This window comes from Syzygium oleosum, unplaced genomic scaffold, assembly GCF_021117445.2.
Source record: "Syzygium oleosum isolate NSW1041296 unplaced genomic scaffold, Sole_v2.1 Sole_v2.04, whole genome shotgun sequence".
Lineage (NCBI taxonomy): Eukaryota > Viridiplantae > Streptophyta > Magnoliopsida > Myrtales > Myrtaceae > Syzygium > Syzygium oleosum.
Genome location: NW_026607488.1, coordinates 8379848 through 8405655, shown reverse-complemented (window position 1 = coordinate 8405655; position 25808 = coordinate 8379848). Strand labels below are relative to the sequence as shown.

Sequence of the window (25808 nt, the reverse complement as noted above, 5' to 3'; positions counted from 1 at the left end):
TAATTTGATGTTACTATAATTTCTCATACAAGTTATTTTCCAAGATTTCAAAAGTTGTGTAAACTCTTTCTAATTTTATGGTCAACTGGTCATTGTTTTTGTTTTTTTGGTCGAAAGAACTGGTCATTGTTCAGTTTGCCAATTTTAGCGATCTGCAATGTAAGAGTATCCTATATCAGCATGTGTACACAGGTTGTAGTTTGCAGGGATATTAGCAACCTCGGTATCATTGGGATCCAGAAATACCGCAAGATGCGAGATTCAAGCTTTTCATCCATGACAAAAAAGCTAACCCTGGAGCATACTTTCAACTACTTATCACAAAACTAGAAGCATCAATTCAAAAACTATAAGACGACTTATATTATGAACTATATAATTTATCAGAATCATAGGAATCTAGGATGAAAGTTCTGTTTCTCATCATACCCTAATCTATGATGTCCAGCTAATAATATATTGTGTCAAGAGTTCGTGACACAAACTGAGAGAAATTCAGGCGAAATTCCAAGCCCGAAATTATCAATTACGCAGTAGACCGACTGTATATCTCAAAAGAGCTAAAAAGTTTATGAACCTTAAATAGGAGGTACTCACACGTGGTTTCGGATATGTCCATTGCAGGTAAACGAACAAATATAAAGTATCAAAACAAAATGTTGCGCTCCTCAATGTTCCCTGCATATAAATTGACTATTTAATTAGAAACAAAAAATTAGGAAAGAAAAGTAGAAGAACCAAAAGATCATAATCAAGGGAGTAAAAGCAGATTGATAGCAAAGTTGCATGTTTGTTGAAGAGCACTTGAGGGGCATTACTTCACAAACTCCTCCTTAGTTTATCTATCATATCCTACCTGATTCAATATCTAGTTCCACACAAATACACTAATTCCTAACTGACCTTTCCAAATCCACCATTGCTTATCATCTCAGCAATAAAAATTACCTTCAGATGTTGATATTTAATCCCCCACATTGTCAACTTGGACGCCATTGTTGCATTTAACGGTGATTTAATGACCATATCAGCAGTTTTTTTTTTTAAAGACACATAAAAAAATTGTTTTTTACCTTAAAAACCCAAAAACAAAATTGTACATAGTTGAACAACTCAATTGACCCCAAAAAAAAAAAGTTCAGAGAGCCAATTGAACATTTTACAAAAGTTCAGGATCTATTTGTGCCTATAACTTTGTTCTTATACCATAGACTTTCAATTTCAATACAATATTTACTGATAAAATCACTTTTTGTTTGTTATATAATTTGAATTTAACCTCTTTTAACTTCAAGGACGAGTTTGTTATGACCATGCCATGTTAGTTGTGAAAATTGGTTAATGACATAGACTTAAATGATATCATTGGTGTAGCTTTCTTTTGTTACGATTTCCCTTTAACTTTGTCACCTGGTGGTGACAAGTTTTTGTACTATTATGATGAAGCTTGATGTGATTTTTCTTTAAAAAGAAATCACGGAATTTCTTTATTTGTCAATCATAACTAAGTTAGCCTATGAAAAGAAAAAAAAATAGAAGAAAATTGCCAGGTGTTAGGTGGAGAAAGTGTCAACGCCAACTTCTCATAAAGCACTCAACAATGCCACTCGTTTATTTAATTAAACTAGAAAAGATTAGACTGAGTTATTTTATAATGTGATAAAAGGGGATATGCATCTTTAGAAGTGAAGGGGAAGAACAGAAAAAAGTTGTCTGATTGTTTGAAAGGAGACAATGAAATAAAGAAATGGGAAGGGAAAGGAAAAAAACGAAGAAAATAAGGCAAAGTACGTGTGAAATGGGAAAGAGTACCACGTCTTAAGAACACATAGATGGCTGCCTTTAGGATAGGCCCGGGTTTGCTTTCCGACACCATCGGCAAGATACGGAAACGTCACCGGACTCGCCTAACAGTGGGCAAGCATGAATATCGTGATGACATGTGTTTGGTACAGCAAGCAAACCTTGCAGTGATTCGCAGTGAGAGAGCTGCAATCTCCGCAACTTGACTAATTTTGATAGCACGGGTAGCGTTTCTATGGAGCCCCATTTCTCAATTGACAAATTCTCAAGTGAGTTTGGTAAATCAGGCAAACCTTGCAGTGATTCCCAGTGACTTATGTACAAGTCCCGCAACTTTTGTAGTTTTGATAGATCAGGTAGCCTTTCTATCGAGCTCAAATCCTCAATTGATAATGTCTCTAGCGAGTTTGGTAAATCAGCCAAACCTTGCAGTGATTTACATTGATGTACGAACAAACTTTGGAATTTATGTAGTCTTGATAGATCAGTTAACCTTTCTATGGAGCCGCATTTATCAATATGTAATTTCTCTAGGGATTCTATTTCTCCCAAATCTCGAATCTCGATTAGCTGTGAGCAATCACGAATATCCAGCTCTTCAAGCTTCCCTAATCTTGATAGACCCGAAAGCCTCACCAATGATTTACAGTCCCACACCCTTAAACAATGGAGATTCTCTAGCTGTTCAATCTCAATCTCTTTCAAGCACCATCCAGAGAGCCATAATTCAGACAAATATCTCAATTCAAAAAGGAGTCGTTGTTCTATTGGTGACTTGACTCCGTGTAATTGCAAAAAACGAAGACCTAAAGGAAGCCTTGTGAGATATTGACGATCAGAACAAAATATGTCCCGTGCCGAAAGCTGAGGAGGACATGTGAGAGATTGAAAATCCTCACCAGATATTAAAAGATACAAAAGCTGAGGAGGCCATGTCATTTCAATATTTCTATAACCATGGTATCCCAACGATATAAGATTCTCCAACATCCCTATGGCCTTCGGTAGCTTTCTTATCTTACTCCCCCGCATATGGAAGATCTCCAACCTTCTAAGATGACCAATAGAAGTAGGCAGTTCTGTAATCTTTGTATATTGCAAGTCTAATCTAAGCAATGATTCTAGTCCTCCAATGGAATTTGGTAGATCCCTTATCCGTGTGTATCCCAGGTTCATTTTCTCCAACCTTTTGAGATCTCCAATAGAATTAGGTAACTCTCTTATCTTACTGTAAATCATAAATAATCGCTGCAGTCTTTTAAGATATCCAATAGAAGTAGGCAGTGCTATAATCTCTGAAAACTGCAAGTCTAAGTCGAGCAATGATTCTAGTCTTCCAATGGAATTTGGCAGCTCCCTTATCCGTGTGTATCCCAGGTTCATTTTCTCCAACCTTTTGAGATCTCCAATAGAATCAGGTAACTCTTTGATTCTTGTGTTGAACAAATTCAATACGAGCAACGATCTCAATTTCCCAATGGAGTATGGAAGCTTTCTAAGCTGATAACAATGCATTAAAGACAAGCACGTCAAGCCCGCCATCTCTCCAATAGATGGATGAAGCTCTCGTATACACTGCCCCTCCAGCTTTAGACTTGACAGGTACTTTAGGCGGAATATTGCAGAAGGCACTGTGCACAGCTCAAAATGGGGGCTTCTAGACAATTTTGATGGCTGAACTCCGGCTACAATTATTTCCAAGCGCTTAAGGTGCTCTAGCTTACTGATGGAGCTACCAAATTGTGGCGACTCTGGACAATGTTCAGTAAAAACTAGTACCCTCAAATTCAAGCATGTTGAGAAGTGAAGAGTTGTCGAAAGATGGCATCTCATGAGATGTATAACTTTCAATTCACCATTTGCCTGTGAAACAAATTAGAATTAGAAAAGTAAGGCAAGGGTAATGGCAATAAATGTATATATGTGATGCAAAACCATACCAAGCATGGGCTCCATCCATTCCAATTCTTAGGAATTTTGCTGTCTGAAAGCTTGAGCACGACTAAGTTTTGTAAACATAAATTGACCGCTTGCAAGTCTGAAGGGCAACGACGCCAAGAGAGCCATTTTAAACTTGAGAGAAGATTCTTAAAATCTCCTACCAAGTTCCCCCCCTCTAATTCCAACAACCTTAAGTTAGGCAACCATGAAAACTCTTCACTTGTAAAGTTGTGCTCTTTTGGAAGTCCAGTTAATTTGAGTGCTGTGATGTTCTCTGTTCCCTGACAACATGAAAAGGCATAAGTGAATGTTCTACAGTGAAGAAAAAGAGTTCATCCTGTGAGTAAATATTGCATAGACTTGTTCTACAAGTAAATCATTTTGTTTGCTTCAACTTTCGGATCGTAAATGAAAGCTATTAATATGTTTTGCTAGATATTGTTAAAATAAGTGATCCATTTTCAAGAAGCATCTAAACCTCTCCTTCACTGCAAAGGCAACAAAATATCTTGGATATAAGTCCACGTATGCTTGAGTCTAAAAAATTCTAAAAAGAATTAAATAAAATATCTCAACATAACTCGGCAGAAATTTTTCCTATCAAAGTCGGTGGAATTGCTCTATAGATGGAGCTTAGAATCGTTCATGTAATTGTGTGGGGAGCAGTAAAACTACTTTGTTGAAATAATAAAATTATATTTTTCCTTATCCCATTACCCTATATCCTTGAAGTTCTCTTACCTTGTTCTCTTGTCATCATCTTCCAAATATATCCCACATGCATGCACACTTATACATTAGACCACAAACTAAATAGTGATATCGAAATCACGTTTCCACAATACAACATTGGTATCAGACCAAAAACCAACAAGTGACATCATACCAAAAACCAACAGATATAAATGATGATATTACCTTCATTTCATTCAAAATTAACAAATTTAGTTTTCTGCAACACACAACACAAACAAAAGAACACATCTTGGAATATATTTTAATTTTTGAGTTGATGTTTCCTTGATCGGGAAGATAGTAACTGTGAATAGAATGTACCTTTCTATTCTGCACAACGTCCAAGGCATTCTTAGGAGACCATAGTCTACTACACTTCTCAAGAACTTTGTTTTCTTGTCGAACAATTTTTCTTCCAAAGTCTCTGAGCAAGTCATGCATCATCAGTCTGTCATTACCATCAACCTTTATCAAAGACATACGGGAAAGGACAAAGATCTCAACTTTTGGGGAAATATCCAACGCTTTCCACATATAATGTGGATGGATTTTTTCTTCTCCGATAAAGTAGCACGCAATATCAAGAAAAATTTCTTTTTGTGCATCCTCTAGCATTTCAAAGCTAATCATTAATTTGTGACAAACATCTTGATTGGGAACTAAATCTAATTTCTTTAACGTGGCTTTCCAAAGTGGTTTACTTTTGCCACAAAGAGAGGAACCGATGACCTCAAGAGCCAAAGGAAGTCCACCAGTTTTGCCAATTATATCGCGAGAAATATGATAATAATCATATGGAGGAGAATCCATTTTGAAGGCATGCTTACTAAAAAGCTGAAGAGCATGGCGATGGGACAATTCTCTCATTTGATACTTTTTAAACTCTTCGAAATGTGTTTGGACACCATTTTCTCGATTCTCCTCTTCAATCGGTAGATAGTTGGTGTCCCTCGTTGTAATCATAATTCTGCTCCCTGAACCAAACCAATCACGCTTTTCTGCAAGTTTTGAGAGTTGGTCCCATTCATCTAAGCCATCAAGAACGATAAGGACTTTCTTATGGCGGAGTCTCCTTTTAATCTGGTTAACCCCTTTATCAGAGTCTGAAATCTCCACTGCTTTGAAGTTGAGAATATCTGACAATAATTGTTTTTGCAATTGAACGACTTTGCCACCCTTTGAAGCTTCTCGAACATCGGAAAGGAAGCTACATCCATCAAACCGACTATAAATTTGGTTAAAGACAACTTTGGCAAGAGTCGTCTTACCGATGCCCCCCATATCGTGGATTACTAGATAACGCACATCAGGAGAACCTTCATCTAACAAGCGCATGACCTCTTTAACACAATCCTGAATTCCGACCAAATGATCAGGTAGATTTTTGTCTCTTTTATCCAGCTTGTTCAAAACTTCAGCAACGATTGATCTAATGAGTTCACCGTGGTACCTATCAAGCTCAAAAATAGCCCAGCAATATTAGATATTATAAAACCAGCAACGGGAGAGGGAGAGGCGCGGCGACCAACCCCCTCCTTAAAAATATTGTATCTATACCCTGCGGATATGTAGGACCACCCGCCCAGGCAAAAAAATAAAAATCATTATATATGTCTAGTCTCAAGTATGCTTTCTAGCTTTAACTTTTGTTTTTCAAAAACAAAAATCAAAATCCATGTGATTTCACTTAAACTGAATTGCAATTATATGTTGTATGCACCTATGTAGCACGGACACATTCAGGAGGCCAACGTGTCAGTGTCCGACATGCGACACGTGTCCGACACACTCCGACACGTTCCGACACGCGGTCAACAGGTGTCGGAAATCTAACACGCAGTCAATGCGCCGGACACGCTGCTGACACGCGAGTCCGGAATCCCGACACGCGATTCGGACTTTCACGGGGTCAATTTTATAAATTTTCAAAAAATTAGGGATCAAAATATAAATTTATAAAAAGTTTTTTTTAAAAAAAAGGGTGAAAGAAAACCTTAGTCTTCCGTTCTCATCTTCACAGTGCTTTCACTCACGCTATGTTCTCCCTCCCCCTCTCAATTCGCAATTTCTCTTCTTCGCTTGAACCAATGACGTCCGTCAAGGAGGAGGCCTTGAAGAGGAACACCGATTGCGTCTCACCATTTCTCATCTTCTTCCTTCGCATCCTCCAAGCTCCAAACCCCCGAATCCCCACCCTCAGACCCTGAACCCACCACCACCGTCCTCCATTTCGTGGACCAAGAACCCCTTTAGCAGTAGCTCCTCCTCTCCCTCTCAGCATGCGCCATCATTTTTTTATTATTTATTTTTCCAAGACATGAAGTAAATTATAGGCTTTTTATTATTATTTATTTGTGGATTTAAATCAAATTTAAAAATAATAATTTATTATGTATATATAAAAATATATATTTAATATACAACATGTCCTAATGTGTCGGAATTCTTTATTTTTTGATAAATGACATCGTGTGTCGTGTCGTGTCGTGTTGCCTATCGCGTGTCGGTGCTACATAGGTATGCACTGGTCAAAGATGTAAATTGTAATGATAAAAACGAATTTTAAACTTAATAAAAAAGCTCCCTCGTCCATAAATTGTAAAAGGCCAAACCTTTGGATTTTCTTCTTTTAAATATGCGAAAGAAGTGTTTACTCATTTTTAATTGCTCACATGTGGTGTGTGCTCAGTTTCTAGTTTTGCATGGATTAAGACAATTATAGCTAGAACAAGTTTTCTATGTCTAACCTACATAAAATCTATTTAAAAGTTAAAAAGAATTATTTTTTTCTCTATTTAAAAAATGTAAATCAATTTATCGATTCAAATTGGATTTGTCATATTTTTGTAGAGAAATCATCTAGTTTTGTAAGAAACTGATTGATTATTCAAATAAATGGATGTGTAGTGGGGTACTTATTAACACTATGTGGATTGAGTCACAACTTGATAAAAAAGAGAACAGTTGATAGTTTTAACTTTTGATGCAAGGAGAAGATTATTTCTTGTTCTTAATATCTATATCAATATTTAAAAAGAAAAGATAAGCAAAGCTCAAAACTCTACCCTCTATCTTTGAGATCCCATCCTTTCATCCGAGCAACCTTCCCCAGAGCTTCCTTCCATGTCTTCACTACATCGCTGTCAAACTTCTGCTCGTGCTTCTGCAGCGCGTCGTGGTACAGCTCGGTTTTGAGCTTGACATCATCAGGATTCACGTCAAAGAAAACCGGTAGGATCGTTGCTTTGCAATCCACCATGATTGCAAGCTCACGAAGACACCAAGCACTGGATGCGTAGTTTCTAGAGAAGATGGGTATACAAATTGAGGAGCTCTTGATTGCATGCTCCAGTTCGCCTCCGATTGCTTCACCTTTTTTAATCTCGTCATCGTCTCTGAAAACGCGAATTCCAGCTACTTCCATGGAGTGATAGAGACAGCAAAATTCTGGCGAGTGTCAGGCCCTCTGAAATTCAAGAACACCTCGAATTCGGCCCCCTGTGATGACTCGACATCACCTCTATCGATCATCAACACTGTTGTTTCATTCGATGAGTCCCTCCTCTCCATCTTCAAGAGCTAAAGTATACTGATGAGTTTAACAATGAGGAGAGAGACGTGTGGTGCCAAATACTGAAAGGGCTCTACTTCCCCAACACTGATTTTTGGCAAGCGAGGAAAGGACAAAGATCGTCCTGGGGGTGGCACAGCTTGCTGATTGGAAGAGAAGCATTAGCTGGCTCAGTTCAATGGTCAGTAAGGAATGGAAAATCGATTAGAATCGTGAAGACAAGTGGACAAGATTGGGCACAATTGCAAGTCCAACAAACCAAGATGATCCCCAATTAGTGTCTGAACTGATTGATAGAGACCAGGCGACATGGAATGAACAAAGCCTTTATAGCTTGTTTGAAGACAACATTGTGGAGGAAATCTTAGCCATCCCCATCCCACCTATGGAAGAGAAAGATAGACTAGTATGGACAGCAGCCAAATCATGGAATTACTCAGTTAAAAGCGGGTACAATCATCTCAGAAAAGAAGCAGACAGCCCAGCCAATCAACAAGCCTCGTCCTCGCACCAAATACCACGAGCCCTATGGTCTAAAGTGTGGAACATGAACACCCTACCCAAAATCAAACTATTCCTCTGGCAACTTTGCCAAAATGCCTTGCCTACAAAGGAAAACTTGTTCAAGCGAAGAAACTTACCTGACCCACTATGCGCAGTGTGTAAGACGCCCCCCAAACACCAGAACACCTCTTCTCCTTCGTCCCTGGACCACCAAAGTTTGGTCAGACCACAATTTACAAATCCGAATTGAAGATCAAGGCCTCACAAGCATAGATCAGTTGCTATTAAGCTACAAGAGTGGATTACCAGCCCTGCCGTCTCTCGAGCTCGTTTCCGAAGTACTCTGGTTCCGGTGGAAGGCGAGAAAAAGTGCGATTTTTAGGGGCAAATCACCAGACCCGCAAGCGACAGATAATGAAGCGATAGCCTTTCACGAAGATATCAAAACTTGCATCGCGAAACGAAAGAAAAAAACAAGAACGAGAAGGGATCTCACCTGCGATCTGGACGCCGCCGGGGGAAGGAGCTCTTAAGCTTAATGCGGACGCGGCCTTCGTTGCTGGCTCTATGTCGTGTGCGGTCGCCGGTGTGTGCCGAGACGCCTCAGGGAAGCTCACGGGAGGATTCGCTTGTCTGATTCGGGCTCAATCGCCTCTTCACGCGGAAGCCCTTGCACTGCTTGAAGGCCAGTAGTGCTTTATTGCTTGAAGGCCAGCGCTTTATGAAAGAATAGAGGAGAGAGAACACGGGGAGATGAGCCTTCGTGGAAGTGGAGTCTGACAAGTCAGTCAAGTCAAATGTGAAGACCCACGTGTTGAACTAAACAAAATCGATTCCACTTCACTGCTAATTTATTAAACTAAATAACTTTTCCACGCTCCAGATAAATCCAAGCCGACGCATTTAATCGGGTATAGCAAGACTGATGATGGTGTTCTTTTCTTGAATTAAGGGACGGCGCTTCCGTTCCCACATTGTTCAATTCAACGAACGAGGACTCTATCTATCCATAAAAGAATTATCATGGTGTCCGTGAATGCGTGATTCCATAAAGGTTCGATGCGTTTAATGATGTTTTCATATTTAAGATGAAGAAAGCATTTCATTCATCTAAACATGATTAAGTAAAATATGTTATATATAAGTTACATTTCGAATATGATTTTAAAGGAAAAAAATACCATATATCTCTATTTCAAGATATTACTTTCTAAGATAAAATTTTCTTGAGGGACAAAAAGTTAAAATCAAACACTCCGTAACGAATGTAAGATTCCTAAGGCAAGGTCCAGATGGGTAGCTTAAAAAAATTCCTTCTTTTACCTCTTTTCAAAGTAATATCCTTCTAGCCGACGAAAATCCATTTCCCTCTAACTAAAAATTACGCCCTATTAACTTGTAAAGATTATTTGCTAAATTATCCAAATATATTCCCTAATTGAATATTATGGTAGTCTATTATGTAATTGATTTTTTATTCTAAAGTGTCAGCTAAATAATAAAGGTTCTCCAAATACAATATACGAGCAATAGGAGCCCTTGTTTGTTTTATAGCAATTCCCTTGTTTGTTTTGTACTAGTGTGATTTACCGAAAGAAGAAGAGTAACTCTCCACGTGCACTTTGTGTTATCGGTTCTATAGCAATTCCCTTGTTTGTTTTGTTGTTACTCTACTAGATAACAATAAAAAAACACAAATAAATTTATCTAATTAAAAATATTCTATCAACTATTCTAATCGATACCCACCAAAAAGAAAATATGTAACATCAATGGATTCCATGGTGTACATGAATGATCTTTTCAAATTTAAGATAAAGAAAGCATTTCATTGATGTATAACATTCTATTTAACTAAGTGAAATATGTCATATACAGGTTCTTATTCAAGAGAAAAAATTTTTCAAGATAAAGATTTCACAGATAAAGATATATTGTTGGACAAACAATTCGGACCAAATATTCTGTAATGGGTGTGAGACTCTTACGGTAACTCTCAAAGAGAGTAGCAAAAAATATATTTTTTTCTTTTTTCGAAGTATTATCTTTCTTGTAAATGACAATAACATTTCCCTCTAAATAAGAATTACATGCTATTAACTTGCATAAGATCATTTTCCAGGTATTTTTTTATTCTAAATTGTCAACTAAATAACAAAGGTTCTCAAAATACATTATATGTGCTATTGGAGCCCTAAGCTTTTTTTATTGTTTGTTGATGGAGCCTTAAACATTCTATTTAGTAAATTGACTCCTAAGCCTTTTTGGAAAATGTGTAATTGAGTCCCAATCTCCCTGCTGGGGACATTTACTCATCGCAAAATATCATGTCCTTTTAGGTTTTCACAAAACTAAACATTATTTTACAATAATCAAGGAATAAAACACATATGTTTGGTTGAAAATTGACCGAGAAACTTGATTATGAGATTTATTGAAAGTAGAATCAAAGTTTCTTCCATAACTTTATGTGACTCAAGAAAAAATCAAAATCATGTAATTCTTAGAGTTTTTCCTATCTGTTTAGATTTTCTATAATCAAGTTATCTATTCAATGATCACCGATCAATAACATTCCTATGCTTTATTTCTGATTGTGGTTAAAATGATGCTTCATCTCATAACAATCTAAAAGAGTATAACTGCCCTTTTACTGAAGGTCAAAGGCAATGATGTTAATTGCATCTTTGTCAAATTACTAAGGACTCAATCGACTGAAAATAAAAGATCTAGGACATGATTAATCAACCATCAAAACATTAGTACTTTTGCAACTAGTGTGATTAACTAAAATAAGAAGAGTAACTCTCCACAACACTCTATGTAATCTGTTCTATTAAAATTCCCTTGTTTGTTTTTTTTTTACTCTATTAGATAAAGTTACAAAAAATACATAAATTAAGCTAACGAAACTATAGTTTCGATTTCAATTTCACTATAGCAGAAAATTCGATTTAGGTATTAATGACATAAGTCTTAGTCCAGTGTCATGCACTTGTCATTATTTTTGTCAAAATATCCCACATTGCTACTAGGTTTTATATTCTCTTTATATACATGTGGTCTTCCTATACCTTTCGGCTTAAGTTTTTAGATTGAACTTTTCTAGCATTGTATAAAAGCTAGATTCTATCTCAGTTTTACTTTACTTATATGTTTTTCAAAAAGAGAAAAAACAATAGACAATGCATCGATTTTTAGTTAGTCACGCAGTGTTTTTTTCCTTTTCAGAGTCAGGTAAAGTTGAACGGGTTGAAATATTCGTACGTGGAATAGGCATGTTCAAACCATCAGTCATTCACTTCTGACACAATTCCAAGCAAATAACATTTTATCAAGTATACCGACGGTGTTTAATAGTAAGAAGAGAGATGTAAGAGTAGTGTCTAATAGACATAATTTTGGAGAATTTATCGACGAACCAGAGAGTCAAAGGAAATCTCTTTGTGCATTGCATTTTTTCATGGAAGGGCCCGAGAAATTGCCCACAAATAAAAAATTATTCTATCAACAATTCTAATTGATTACCCTCCAAAAAGAAAAATATGCAATTGCATTGCACTTCCCATTCTAAGTCATGGAAAGTCCCCTTCGTTGCGTTGCGCTTTTTCTTGGAAGAGCCCGAGAAATTAAAAATTATTTTATTGCTCCAAAAAAGAAAATATATAATTTTAATTGATGTCAAGTCACGTTCTAATTAATTAATGAACATTGCGACTAAAGAAATAATAACCCTTTAATTGATGTTGTCTGGGCCAAATTCGTGGAAATTGGGGTAGTTGACTACCAGGTCCCATTTTCCTCTTTCCTTGAGAGAGAATTATGGAAATGGTGGGGACGTCATCGTAAGCATAGACATATAATACGCATTTAGAAAGAATAAGGACTCTGAATGATGTGGATTTCTTGAAAATAACTTACAACAAGCACCCAATCACATAAAAATGGCGGTTGGCCGGTGCAGTAAATAAAAATGGAAGGTGGAAGGTGCGCATCAAACTTGGGACTCAGTCTTAAACTTCAACTTCAACCTCACTCTGCACTCATTGGGTGTTGTATAACCTAACAACAGCGCAACTTGTTTTGAAAGTTTTTTTAGTTGGTAACATTTTGGTTGGGCTGTCGCGATGACCCCACCAACCTCAAATCATAGGGTTGCTGGTTGTGGGGAGCAGTTGTGTCTCGAATTAAATATTCCATAATAAGTGTAAAACTCTTATGATATCAGCCAATATGGATTGCTAGTGCTTGTCGCTTCTCGCCACTCTTTTTCTGAAAGAAAAGGATCGGTTGCAAAATAGATTTAATTTGTCTTTTTTGGAATCATAATGCATCATTTCAGTCCTCAGATATTCTTTCACTATGTGATTATCCGAAATTTATGTATTTTTGAAGCACGACATCTAGTGCGTCCCGTCTAATAACCGTGTGCATAGCATTGGTAATTTCTCCATTTCTCTCTTTAGAGCAATAACACTTAAAAAATGGAAAAGAGTACCTAAAACTCTATCCAATTTCATAGTGTTGTTTACGATCTAATTGTTAGAATAATTAAATATTAAATAACGCCTTCATCTAAGAACTTAAGCTTTTAGAATATTTAATGGTGGTCCCATAAAATCTCACACTAATAACGAGAGCGCGTACCATGCAATAAAAAAATTTGGAAATGGGGGGGACATTCATCATAGGCATTGACATATAATTCGTATTAAGAGAAAATAAAGAGTCTGTGCAAGGTGTATTCCTTGTAAACAAACGTACGACAAGGACCCAATCATTAGCGACAAATACAAAATATAAAAAAATTAATCTCGATTGGATAAGATCAAGGGACGGCACTTCCATTCACATGTTCCATTCGATGACTGGATAATAAATTGCCTGTGATGTAGAAGAATGTATGATTCCACGATCGATGTGTGTAATCCATCTTTTCAAATTTAAGATAAAGAAAGCATTCCATTCATTTATTACATTCTATTTAATTTAAGGAACTTATGTTATATATAGGACAGTTGGAATAAAACTTTAAGGGAAAAATACTGAATACACTTTTTTCAAAATTTTCTCATTAGACAAAGAGCTCAAACAGAACATTCATAACGGGTGTGGAACTTTTATGGTAATGCTCAGAGAGGGTAATTAAAAAGTTCCTTTTTTTCTCTTGTCAAAGTATTATTTTTCTCGCCCATGACAATCCATTTCCCTCTCAATAAAAATCACATGCTATTAACTTGCATAAGATTATTTGCTAAATTATCCAAATATAATCCCTAATAGAATGATATGTTTGTCTATTATGTAACTGAGAACTTAATTTTTTTTTATTTTAAAGTGTCAAAAAAACGATAAAGGTTCTCGAAATATATATTACAGGAGCTCTAACCATTTCGGTTGTTTATTGATTGAGTCTTAGACATTCTATTTAGTCAAGTGATTCCCGAGTCTTTTTGGAAAATGTGCAATTGAGTCCTAATCTCCCACATTTACTCATTCGCAAAATCATGTCTTTTTAGTTTTTGACAAAATTAAACCTTGTTATGACAATAATCAAGGAATAAAACACATAATTTTCTTGAAATTTGAGTGACAAACTTGATTATGAGATTTTATTGAAAAGTAGAATTCAATTTTTCTCATAACTTTATGTGATTGAACAAAAAATTATACTTTGGGTTTTTTTTATCTGTTAAGGTAAAGGCTTATTTTGAAATTGCTCTCCAAAATGAAGTTGTCTACTCCATGATCGACAAAATTTACATGCTATATGTCTGATTGTTGTTAAAATAATGCTTCTTTTCATAATACTCTAAAAGAGTATAATTGTCCAGTTACTAAAGGCTATTGGCAATGATATGTGTACTCGATTGCACTTTTGACAAAACATTTAGGACTCAATTCACTAAAAGTAAAACATTTAGGACTTATATAATCAATTATCGAAACATTAGGATTTCTATTACACTTATTCTTACACAACTAGTGTGATAAACTAAAAGAAGAAGACTAACTGTCCACACTTATTCTTACGCAACTAGTGGAATTTTGGTAATATCCTGTTTTATCTTTGTAACGATAAACTTTAAACATGGGAAAAACAAATACTTAAAACCCTGTTTAATTTTCTTTTTACTTAAGTAAAGTATGTTATATATGTTTACATTTCGAAAAAAAATAAACGAAAACTATCAAATACCTTTTTTTTCGAGATGAAACTTTCGAATATAAAATTTCCTTGTTGGATAAAGAGTTCGAACCGAACATTCGATGACTGGTACTCTTATGGTAACGTTTAGAGGGGTAGCTTTTTTTTACCTCTCTTTTCAAAGTATTATCTTTCACAACGATAACAATTCATTTGCCTTAAAATAGAAAATACATGCTATTAACTTGCATAAGATCATTTGTAAAATGACGTGGCAGTCACTGTTGGCCACGTCATCCTCCTTTTTAGAGATCAGATGCCACGTAGGCAAAGTCTAGTGACAAGTCTAACAGTGGCCAAATTTATCTTTAGGATATAAGTTGGGCCTTTTTGTACAACACTTGAAAGTTTGGGAAATTTGTTCAACGGGTGAAAGTTGGGCCTCTTTCGGGAAAAAGGCCGAAAAAGGAGTATTATTCAATATAGATAAGATTTACTTACCTCTAGTGGTTTTTTTATGGGATAAAAATACAAATTAATCCCTGAAATTTCATAAAATTGGTTGGCCTAATTCCAAAAAAAACCCTCAACTTTACACTTTGTCCCAATTATATCCTGAACTTTTTTTTGTCTCAAGAAAAATCACAAACTTTTATCCGAGTCCCAAATCTGCCCAATCGTTATAAATCCGTCCAATTAACGTCAAAAAAAAAAAAACAGAGAACCGGCAGCTGGGCGGTGGCCAAGCCTTCGCCGATGGCCGCCGCCACAGCCGCCGGGAAGGAGCGGCGGCCCTCGCCTGGGCCTTCCAGAAGGCCGGCGAGGGGCCGGCGACCCTCGCCGGCCCCGGGCGAGTCGCCGGCGACGGCGTGCGCCCCACGATGCGGGGCGAGTGTCGCGCCCTCCCCCGGATCGGGGCCGCACGCCCGCGGCGACTCGCCCGAGGCCGGCGAGGGTCGCCGGCCTCGAGAAGGCCCGGGGCGGGCGACCTCCCGGCCCGGGCGAGTCGCGGCGGGGCGTGCGGCCCCGATCCGGGAGGCGCGACCTCGCCCCGGACGGGCCGCACGCCCTCGCGGCGACTCGCCCGGGCGGCGAGGGTCGCCGGCCTTCGGGAAGGCCCAGGCGAGGGCCGCCACTCCTTCCTGGTGGCTGTGGCGGCGGCCATCGGCAAAGGCTTGGCCACCGCCCAGCTGCCGGTTCTCTATTTTTTTTTTTTTTGACGTTAATTGGACGGATTTATAACGGGAGGGCAGATTTGGGACTCGGATAAAAGTTTGTGGTTTTTCTTGAGACAAAAAAAAGTTCAGGATATAATTGGGACAAAATGTAAAGTTGAGGATTTTTTTTGGAATTGGGCCAAAATTGGTTAGTCAGGTCCCTAAACATTTTTTGGCCACTTAAGGTACTTGAACTACACGACCACAAAAAAAAAATGGTACTTGAACTATATAATTTTTTTTTTGTTCATGTTGGTCCTTGCATTGAGTATATGGATAGAAATATTGACGTGGCAAACCACATCTGTAACATGTGGATGATGATTGGATTTACTTACTGAAGTGGAATAAAAACAACAAAGAATATTAAAAATCCAAAATCATAAACGCTAGATAGGGATGGAGACAAGGAAGAGGAGGGATGGGCGGTGGCGCCGCCCCCAGGCACCGACGAGTGGCTTGCCACCAATCAAAGGTGGCCACGTGGAGATCAGAGCACCCAATGAGTCTATAGGCCTTGGGCTTCTTAAATCCGGGCCATATACTAATTAATTAATAGATTAATATTACGAAAAACTCTAAACTTATACACTTGCGACAAATTTATCTCAAGCTAATTTTTTGACCACCAAAAACCCCAAATTTGTACACCTATGACAATTTTACCCTCCGTTAGTTTCCATTAAATTTTACTGTCAAATTTCTGAATTGGACAATACTTGGTAGTTGACAGGTGTATCGGTTTGTGGTTTTTTGAGGTATTAATCCAATTTAACAAGGTAAAATTTTTATAAATGTACCAGTTTGAGGTTTTCAGTGATTAAAAAATTAGTTTGGGGTAAATTTATTGCAGGTATACCAGTTTGGGATTTTTTGTGATCAAAATATAAGTTTGGGTAAATTTGTCATAAGTGTACCAGTTTGGGATTTTTCGTGATCTTAACCCTTAATTTTTTTTTTGGTTGGAAATCTTAACCCTTAATTAATTAGATCAGATTTGCTCTTTTACTTTTACTCTTGGTTTTCTAAATTAATTAATTAATTAGATCCTTCAACTTTCGCACTAATTAGATCGCCGCCGTCGCTAGGCCGCCGCTTGGACCGCTCGAATTTCCCCACCGGTTCAGCTAGTTGGAGCTTAGGCGATTAAGTGAGTAATTAGCTCCTAAACCCTAATTAGGACAATAATGCATTTCTAGATAGGTTAGGTGATTTTAGAGGTTAATTAGATTGATTTTAGGGGTAATTAGTGATGGAATGTTATGGCTGTTTTTGTGGTGAACTTAGTGAATTAATATGCTGATTTGGAAGTGGAATCATTGGCCTAGAATGGCCGGATTGATGGCTGTCCATGGTAGACTCAATTGGACTAAGTTTGGCCAATTTTGGGATTGAGTGGTGTAATTCCCGAGTATGCCAAGTTTGAATGATTTAATGGCTGATTTGTGCTTGATTGTGCTCAATTGTGTGATGCCATGTGGTGTGCCCTAGGGTGGCCGAATGTGTGTGGCATAGCGGGCCTTTAGTGCGCAGGTTTGTGAAGCGCTAATTACATGATTTATGTGCGGTGCCAAAATGTATTAAATTGAATATTAGGGCGTGCCGATGCAATGTTTGATTGGACATGTTATGGCACAAATTGAGCATGTCTTGGCATTATTGGTTTATGTGCTCATGATTGAAATTTAGTGCTCATTATGCATGGCCTCGCATTTCGCATATTGAGCTTGGGCTTGAATCATGAGTTGTGCGAACACACAAGCCTGATATGAATATGTGATCGCCTAATTGCCCTGATGCGTTTTACGCGGGGTTCAGATAAAATTTGGTTATGTGCCTGTGTGATCATTATGAGTCCTGATGCGTTTTACGCGGGACGGTACCCGGTTCTACCAGGAGATTGCCAGCCTGATGCGTTTTACGCGGGTTTTGGTCCGTATATGGAGAACGGTGTTGCGCCTGATGCGTTTTACGCAGGCTAGAGACACCGGGCCTGATGCGTTTTACGCGGGCCGTGAAGTGTTGGTAATGATTGATAGACCTGATGCGTTTTACGCGGGTCGAATCTCTAATTGAGAAATGAGCCGTGTGCTAATGTGCATTATTGAGTCAGAGCATGAGTATGTGCATGGGCAAGTGTGCGAGCATGTACGTACCGGTGATTCGTATGTGAGGTAGGCACTAATGAGTATGAGCATGCGTATGGCGTACGCATGACTAAGTGTGATCGCGTATGTGCCATGAGTATTATTGTGTTATACCTAACCTACAGGGTCAATTGTATGCTCAATCTGGGCCCGGGAGCCTAGGTCAATTGATTGGCATTTATGGTTAGTTGTTGTGTTTTGTTGCCTGTCAGGAGGTGCATGTTAGCCTAGTTTCGGTTTAGAGGGTTTTACTCGCTGAGATTCGTCTCATTATTGTTAAAACCTAATATTTCAGACCCCCGGCCCGGAAGATGTCCGAAGCTCCAGTACGTTTTGGGATCCCACATCACATAGAGAAGACGATGTCAGTGTACCCCATATGGAACGGGGAAATGTATATTAGGTATTATACCTTGGTATGGGTTGCTGTGGGAGAGACGCATTACCATGAGTATATAGCTTTGTGTTTTAGAGACTACTCTGGAGAGCATGGACCGCTTCGGACTTTTGATGTCCCGTTTAACGGGCAGGGTGAGATAGATCCTCAGTGTTCCGACGGAGATCTGATGGACCCTGATACTTCAACCGAGAGGAGTTCGAGTTCTGACGCCGGACCCGTTGTATTTGAAGTTGACGAGTTTGATCCAATGGATATGGAGCCAGGGGACTGGGATGTTGATCCGGAACCGATAGAGCCGGATGAGGAGCCAGAGCCTATAGAGGAGGACCCCGAGCCGGAGGGTGAGCCTGAGGAGATGGACTCAGAGGAGGAGCCGGCAGAGGCCGAGTCCGAGTTGGATTCTTTAGACTCCGAGGTGGAGCTGTCTGATAGTTCTTCATCTTCCGAGTCCTCGGGATCCAATCCGGACTAGATCCCTTAGGTCAGCCTTAGCTGTATTTAGGTCGGGCTAGTACCTTTTTTATCGGAGCTCAACCTTAGTCAGCAGTCTAACCACCCGGGCCACTTACCTCTTTTTGTTAGTGGTGGCCATTGACCGTTTGTGGTTTTGGCGTTCGCTGTAAATGAATAATGTATATATTTCAGTGGTAATGTAAATGTATGTTTTTAATCATACTGATTCTCATTGTTGTGCTATCCTTGGTTATGTTGATTATTGTACGGGTTATATATTGCTTCCACATGTGCAATGATCTCTAAGTTGGGCGTTGGGTCGGCGACGAGTCCTTGGACGTCGCAACGCTTTTGACCTTGGTTGGGATGCTCGCGCGCCGTGGGGTTCGGGGCTTGACAATTTTCGGCCACTAGGGTAAAAAGACCAACATGTCCTTCCACTCAACAAATAAACTCTAGAACACACAGGGGTAAAATCGTCTTTTCCAATTTCCGAGCCAAATTTCCCTTTTTCGCGCATTTCTGAGCAAATCGATAATAAAGCGAGCTTAACGCGGTGTCGTCCAATATAATAATTTTGATATCCTTGAAAGTTCGATACCCAAGTTCGGATTCCAATTCGTGGCCAAAATCGATCAAACACGACTTTCGTGTATCTCAAACTAACGGGCGGCTTTTAGGGTTTACGCGTGTCGACCCGTGGTTGATTTGATATCAATCCACGTTTAAGTTTACTCGAGCCATGACGACTTCGGTTGTCATATAATTACGGGGGTCAATCACTAGTTCCGAACAACACGATCGTTAGAAATTGATTTTGGAACGTTTGGAATGCATACAACGATTAAACGGAATCACCCGTGACTCAATTGTATAACATTGTTAAATTGTTCCGTAATCGTTCTTGGATCGGCCTATAATGGCCCAAAATATCCCCTCGTCGATCCTTATGGTCGAAGTGTCGATCCAGGTTCGAGTTCTTGGGTCGTGCGTACCGAAATCCTAACTAGCCATTCCCTAACGGTTAGTATTCTCAAGAATGGCCAATTCCGAGTGAGATATAGCAGAAAGTGCATTGATGATAATATCATTTCATAAATCCCGAAAGTGGGTCAAAATTCAGAATGTCACAGCCCATCTGGGCGAGGGCTTCGCAGTCGGCGAGGGTCTCTAGTTACCCTCGCTAGCCCTGAAAAAGAAAAAAATAAAAAAAAGTAAAAGAAAATTTCAAAATTCAAAAAGAATAATTCAAAAATTCAAAAAAAATAAAATAAAAATTCAAAAGTATATTAAAAAATTATCCATGTCAGCGCCGGCAAAACCATGCCGGATGACCGGCGTCCACGTCGGATTTTTTGGCAAGGCAAATCGCCGATGGCACCTAAGTGATCGATTTTTCAAATTTGTGGGACTCAAGTAAGCGAAAAAAAAAAGTTATGGTACTCAATTGAGCGCCGTACGAAAGTTATGGCACTTACACTGTTCTTATCCTAACATATCTATTAAAAATTAAATTAAATTTTGTTCATAACTATATGTGACTCAAGAAAAAATCAAAATCATATATTTTTGGTTTTTCTTATCTTTTTGGTTTTTTTTTGGTCGAAGGTTTTTCCTATCTGTCTAGGTAAAATTTAGGCTTTTATTTTTTTTATTAGTTTCCTTAATCAAGTTCTCTACTCAATCATCGACAAGATTCATATGTTTTATTTCTGATTGTGGTTAAAATGATGCTTCATTTCATTATATGCTAAACGAGTATAATATAAAGGTCACCAGCAATGATATTAGTACTTGACTGCATCTACGTTAAAACATTATGACTCAATTGACTGAAATAAAACATTCAGGACTTAATTAATCAATCATCAAAATATTAGGACTTCTATTACACTTATCCTCACACAACTAGTGTGATTAACTAAAAGAAAGAGAGTAATTCTCCACATGTGCTATGTGTACTCGATTCTATTGCAATCTCTCTTGTTTGTTTTTTTATTACCCTATTAGGTAACGTTAAAAGATATACATAAATTAAGCTCACAAAAACTATAGTTTCAATTTCTATTTCACTTTAGCAACACGCTCGATCCGGCCATAAATGACATAAGTCGTAGCCTAGTGTCATGTACTTCTCATTAATTTCTATAGTATTTCGTTATATAGCTTTCAAAAGGAGAAAAAAGATAAGAGAATGCATTGATCTTTAGTTTTTTTTTTTTGGTCAAATATCTTTAGTTGGTCTAGCAGAGTTTTCTTCTTCTTTTTCCAAAGTCAGGCAGAGTTGAACAGGTTGAAATATGTATACGTGAAATATGTATGATCGAACCATCAGTCATTAACTTATGACATCATTCCATGCAAATAACATTATATCAAGTATAATGATCGAGTTTAATAGCGAGGAGAGAGATGTAACAGTAGTGTCTATTATATGTGATTCTGAAGGATTTATGTACGAGCCCAAGAGCCGTGGGAAGTCTCCTTCATTATGTTGCGTTTTTTCTTGGAAGCGGTGGAGAAATTTCGCACATTAAAAAAATTATTCTATCAACAATTCTAATTGATTACCCTCCAAAAAGGAAAATATATGATTGCATTGATTCCACTTCCTTTTCTAAGTTGCGGGAAGTCTCCTTTGTCGCATTGCGTTTTTTCTTAAAAGGGTCCGAGAAATTAAAAACTAATCTATCAGTCCAAAAAAGGAAAATATATAATTTCAATTGATTCCACACGTTCCAATTAAATAATGAACATCAACGACAAGAGATAAAAGAAATCATAATCTTTTATTAATATTGTCTGGACCAGATTCGTGGAAATTAGGGTACAAGACTACCAGGCGTTTTCCCCTTTCCTTAAGAGACAATTATGGAAATGGTGAGGACGTCATCATAAGCATAGATATATAATACGCATTTAGAAAGAATAAGGAGTCCGCATGATGTGGATTCCTCAAATATAACTTGCAACAAGCACCCAATCACATTAAAATGGCGGTTGGCCGGCGTAGTAAATAAAAATGTAAGGTGGAAGTTGCGCATCAAACTTGGGACTCAGTCTTAAACTTCAATTCCAATCTCACTCTGCACTCATTGGGTGTTGTATTACCTAACAACAGCATAACTCATTTCGAAAGAGTTTTCAGTTGATAGCATTTTGGGTTGGGCTGTAGCGATGACCCCGCAAACCTCAAATCATCGGGTTGCGTGTGGGGCGGAGCAGTCGTGACTCAAACTAAACATTCCATAACAAGTGTAAAACTCTTATGATATCACCCAACAAGGATCGCTAGTGCTGCTCACCCCTCGCCACCTTTTTCTAATAGAATAGGATTGGGTGCAAAATAAATTCAATTCGTCCTTTTTGGAATCATAATGCATCATTTCGAACCTCGGCTATTCTTTCACTAAGTGATATATCAGAATTTTATGTATTTTTGAAGTGCGTCCCATCTAATAACCGTGTGCATAGCGTTGGGAATTTCCTCCTCTCTCTTTATAGCACTAACACTTAAAAATGGAAAAGAGTACCAAAAACTCTATCCAATTTCATAGTGTTGTGTGCGATCTAATAACGAGAGCGCATACCATGCAACAGAGAATTTTAAGATAAAGAAAGCATTTCATTCATGTGTTAAGAGAAAATAAAGAGTCTGCACCCAATCATTAGCGACAAATACAAAAAAGAAAAATAATAGATCATGACTGGTTAAGGGACGGCACTTCCATTCACATGTTGTTCTATTCAATGCATAAGGACTCCATTAGGTCCATACAAAATTGCCCATGGTGTAGGAGAATGTACAATTCCACAACCGATGAGTGTAATCCATCTTTTCAAATTTAAGATAAAGAAAGCATTTCATTCATGTATCACATTCTGTTAAAATTTAAGAAACTTATGTTATATATGTGATAGTTCGAATTAAACTTTAAGGGAAAAGTATCGAATATTCTCTTTTCAATATTTTCTCATTAGACGAAGAGTTTCAAACATAACGTTTGTAACACGTGTGGAACTCTTATGGTAACGCCCAAAGAAGGTAACTAGAAAGTTCTTTTTTTCTCTTTTTAATGTATTGTCTTTCTCGCCCATGACAATCCATTTTCCTCTAAATAAAATCACAAGTTATATTATTTGCTAAATTATTTTAAATATAATCCCTAATTGAATGATATGTCTATCTATTATGTAAATGAGAACTTAATATTTTTTTTATTCTAAAGTGTCAACTAAATAATAAAGGTTCTCAAATATGTGCTATAGGAGCCCAAACCATTTCGGTTGTTTGTTGATTGAGTCTTAGACATTCTATTTAGTCAACTGAATCCTAATCCTTTGAAAATGTGCAATTGAGTCCTAATATCCCCCATTTAGTCATGACAAAATCATGTCCTTTTAGTTTTTGACAAAATTAAACCTTGTTATGATAACAATCAAGGAGTAAAACACATATGTTTCTTGAAAATTGAGTGGAGAAATTTGATTCTAAGATTTTATTGAAAAGTAGAATTCAATTTTTCTCAACTTTGTGTGATTGAATAAAAATTATTCTTTGGGTTTTTTTTTATCTGTTTAGGTAAAATTTAGGCTTTATTTTGTAATTGCTCTCCATAATAATGTTGTCTACTCAATGATCGACAAGATTAATATGCCATTTTTCTGATTGTTCTTAAAATAATGCTCCTTTTCGTAATACTCTAAAACAATATAATTGTCCAGTTACTAAGGGCCACCGGCAATGACATGTGTACTTGATTGCATGTTTGTCAAAACATTTAGGACTCAATTGACTAAAAGTAAGACATTTAGGACTTGATGAGTCAACCATCAAAACATTAGGACTTCTATTATACTTATTCTCACACAACTAGCATGATTAACTAAAAGAAGAAGAGTAACTCTCCACAAGTATTATGTGTATACCGTTCTATTGCAATTCCCTCGTTTATTTTGTTGTTGCGTTATTAGATAACCATAAATAAATTGAGCTCACAAAAACTATATATTCAATTTCTATTTGGCTATTGCAGCATGTTTGATCTAGTTATAGATGACATTTGTCTTAGCCCAGTGCATGCACTTCTCATTAATTTCTACAGTATTTCATTATATGGTTTTCAAAAAGAGAAAAAAGATAAGAAAATGTATTGATTTTAATTAGTCAGGCAGAGGTTTGTTTTTTTTTTTTTCAAGAGTCGGGTAGAGTTGAATAAATATAAGAACGTGGAATATGGATGCTTCGACTAAGACTGGTAGAGTTTGATAATGAGGAGAGAGATGTAAGAATGGTGACTAATAGACGTGATTTTGGAGGACTTATGGACGAGCCAGAGAGTCGTGGAAGGGTTGGAGAAATTTCCCACAATGTAAAATTATTCTATCAACTATTCTAATTAATTACCTCCAAAAAGAAAAATATATAATTGCATTGATTCCACTTCCCGTTCTAAGTCGTGGGAAGTCTCCTTGGTCGCATTGCATTTTTTCTTGGAAGGGCCCGAGAAATTAAAAATTATTCTATCACTCTAAAATAAAAACTATATAATTTCAATTGATTCCACGTCACGTTCCAATTAATTAATGAACATCAATGACAAGAGATAAAAGAAATCACAACCTTTATTGATATTGTCTGGGCCAGATTCGCGGAAATTAGGGTACTAGACTATGGAAATGGTGGAGACGTAATCGTAAGCATGAATATATAATACGCATTTAAAAAGAATAAGGTCTCTGCATGATGTGGATTCCTTGAAGATTACTTGCAACAAGGCCCTAATCACAAGGGACAAATGCATATAGGACAAATAATAAATCATGTCCGGATAAGATATCAATCCACGGAGAAAAAACAAACATGAAACGTAGAAGTGACCAATTTAGTTTAAAGGACGGCACTTCCATTCACATTTTGTTCTATTCAGTTAGTGGGGACACCATCTATACATATAATATTGCCCGTGACGTGCGTGAATGTATTTTTCTATGAAGGTCCGATGCATGTAATCATCATTTCAGATTTAAGATAAAGAAAACATTCCATTCATGTATTGGATTGTTTTTAATTAAGTAAATTATGTTACATATAGGATAGTTCGAATAAAACTTTAAAGGAAAAATACGAAATATCAAAGCACCCTCGATCGCAATCATGTTTGCACGGTTTTTTTTTTTGCAATTTAGTTATTTTTCTATTATGGTTTCATTCAAATTTAAACTTATTGCTTTTAAGAATATAAAAGTTATCCTCTCATCACAACTTACCCACTCTTCATCTCTTTTACCTCAAATACTCGCTTCTATGGTGATACTTTTTTATCATCAATGAAAAACTCTCACATAAAGTATTATAGGAGTATCTAACACTTAAAACAATGACATAAGGCATAATTACATAAATGGTTATTGAATTTTGGCCCAATGTGCAATGTCGTCCCTGATCTTTTAATTTATTCAAAGTGGTACCTGAACTTTTGGTAAATATTCAATATAGTCCCTAGACTATATAAAAATATTCAATGTTATCCTTCCATTAATTCAAGTTAACGGAATTTATTAATTTGGCTTTTAATCCGGTAAATTTGAATGATGGACAAAAAAAATAACGCTACACGTGGATTATCCACGTAAAATATTCAACTCAAAGCAAGATATAATAATCCACGTCATCCAATAATATGGATAATAATTTTTCTAAATTGAACAAACTAAACATGTTAAAACTGTGGGAAGAGAGCGTCCATTCTATCAACTGCCTCTGAGACTGGAAACCTTCAAGTATTTCACCTCTATTGTTTATGTTTTGATCTACTGCTATCATGTCACACCACACAGACTGAAAAGGTACATATTGAACTTAATAACACCTATTTTTGCGGGTTGG

The 25808-nt window shown here is 37.2% G+C and overlaps 1 protein-coding gene and 1 pseudogene across 1 annotated transcript; both read right to left on the bottom strand.

Moving 5' to 3' along the window:
- Positions 1 to 1842: 1842 nt before the first annotated feature.
- On the bottom strand, positions 1843 to 5479 carry LOC115665055 (disease resistance protein RPV1-like). The gene is made up of 4 exons (XM_056310883.1): positions 4801 to 5479; positions 3744 to 4025; positions 2076 to 3666; positions 1843 to 1943 (listed from the first exon to the last, which is right to left on the bottom strand). Exons 1-4 carry the CDS (start codon positions 5440 to 5442, stop codon positions 1843 to 1845), a joined length of 2616 nt encoding a protein of 871 aa, XP_056166858.1. The 5' UTR covers positions 5443 to 5479.
- A 2009-nt stretch (positions 5480 to 7488) lies between these two features.
- On the bottom strand, positions 7489 to 9337 carry LOC115665056 (disease resistance protein L6-like; annotated as a pseudogene).
- Between the last annotated feature and the right edge of the window lie 16471 nt (positions 9338 to 25808).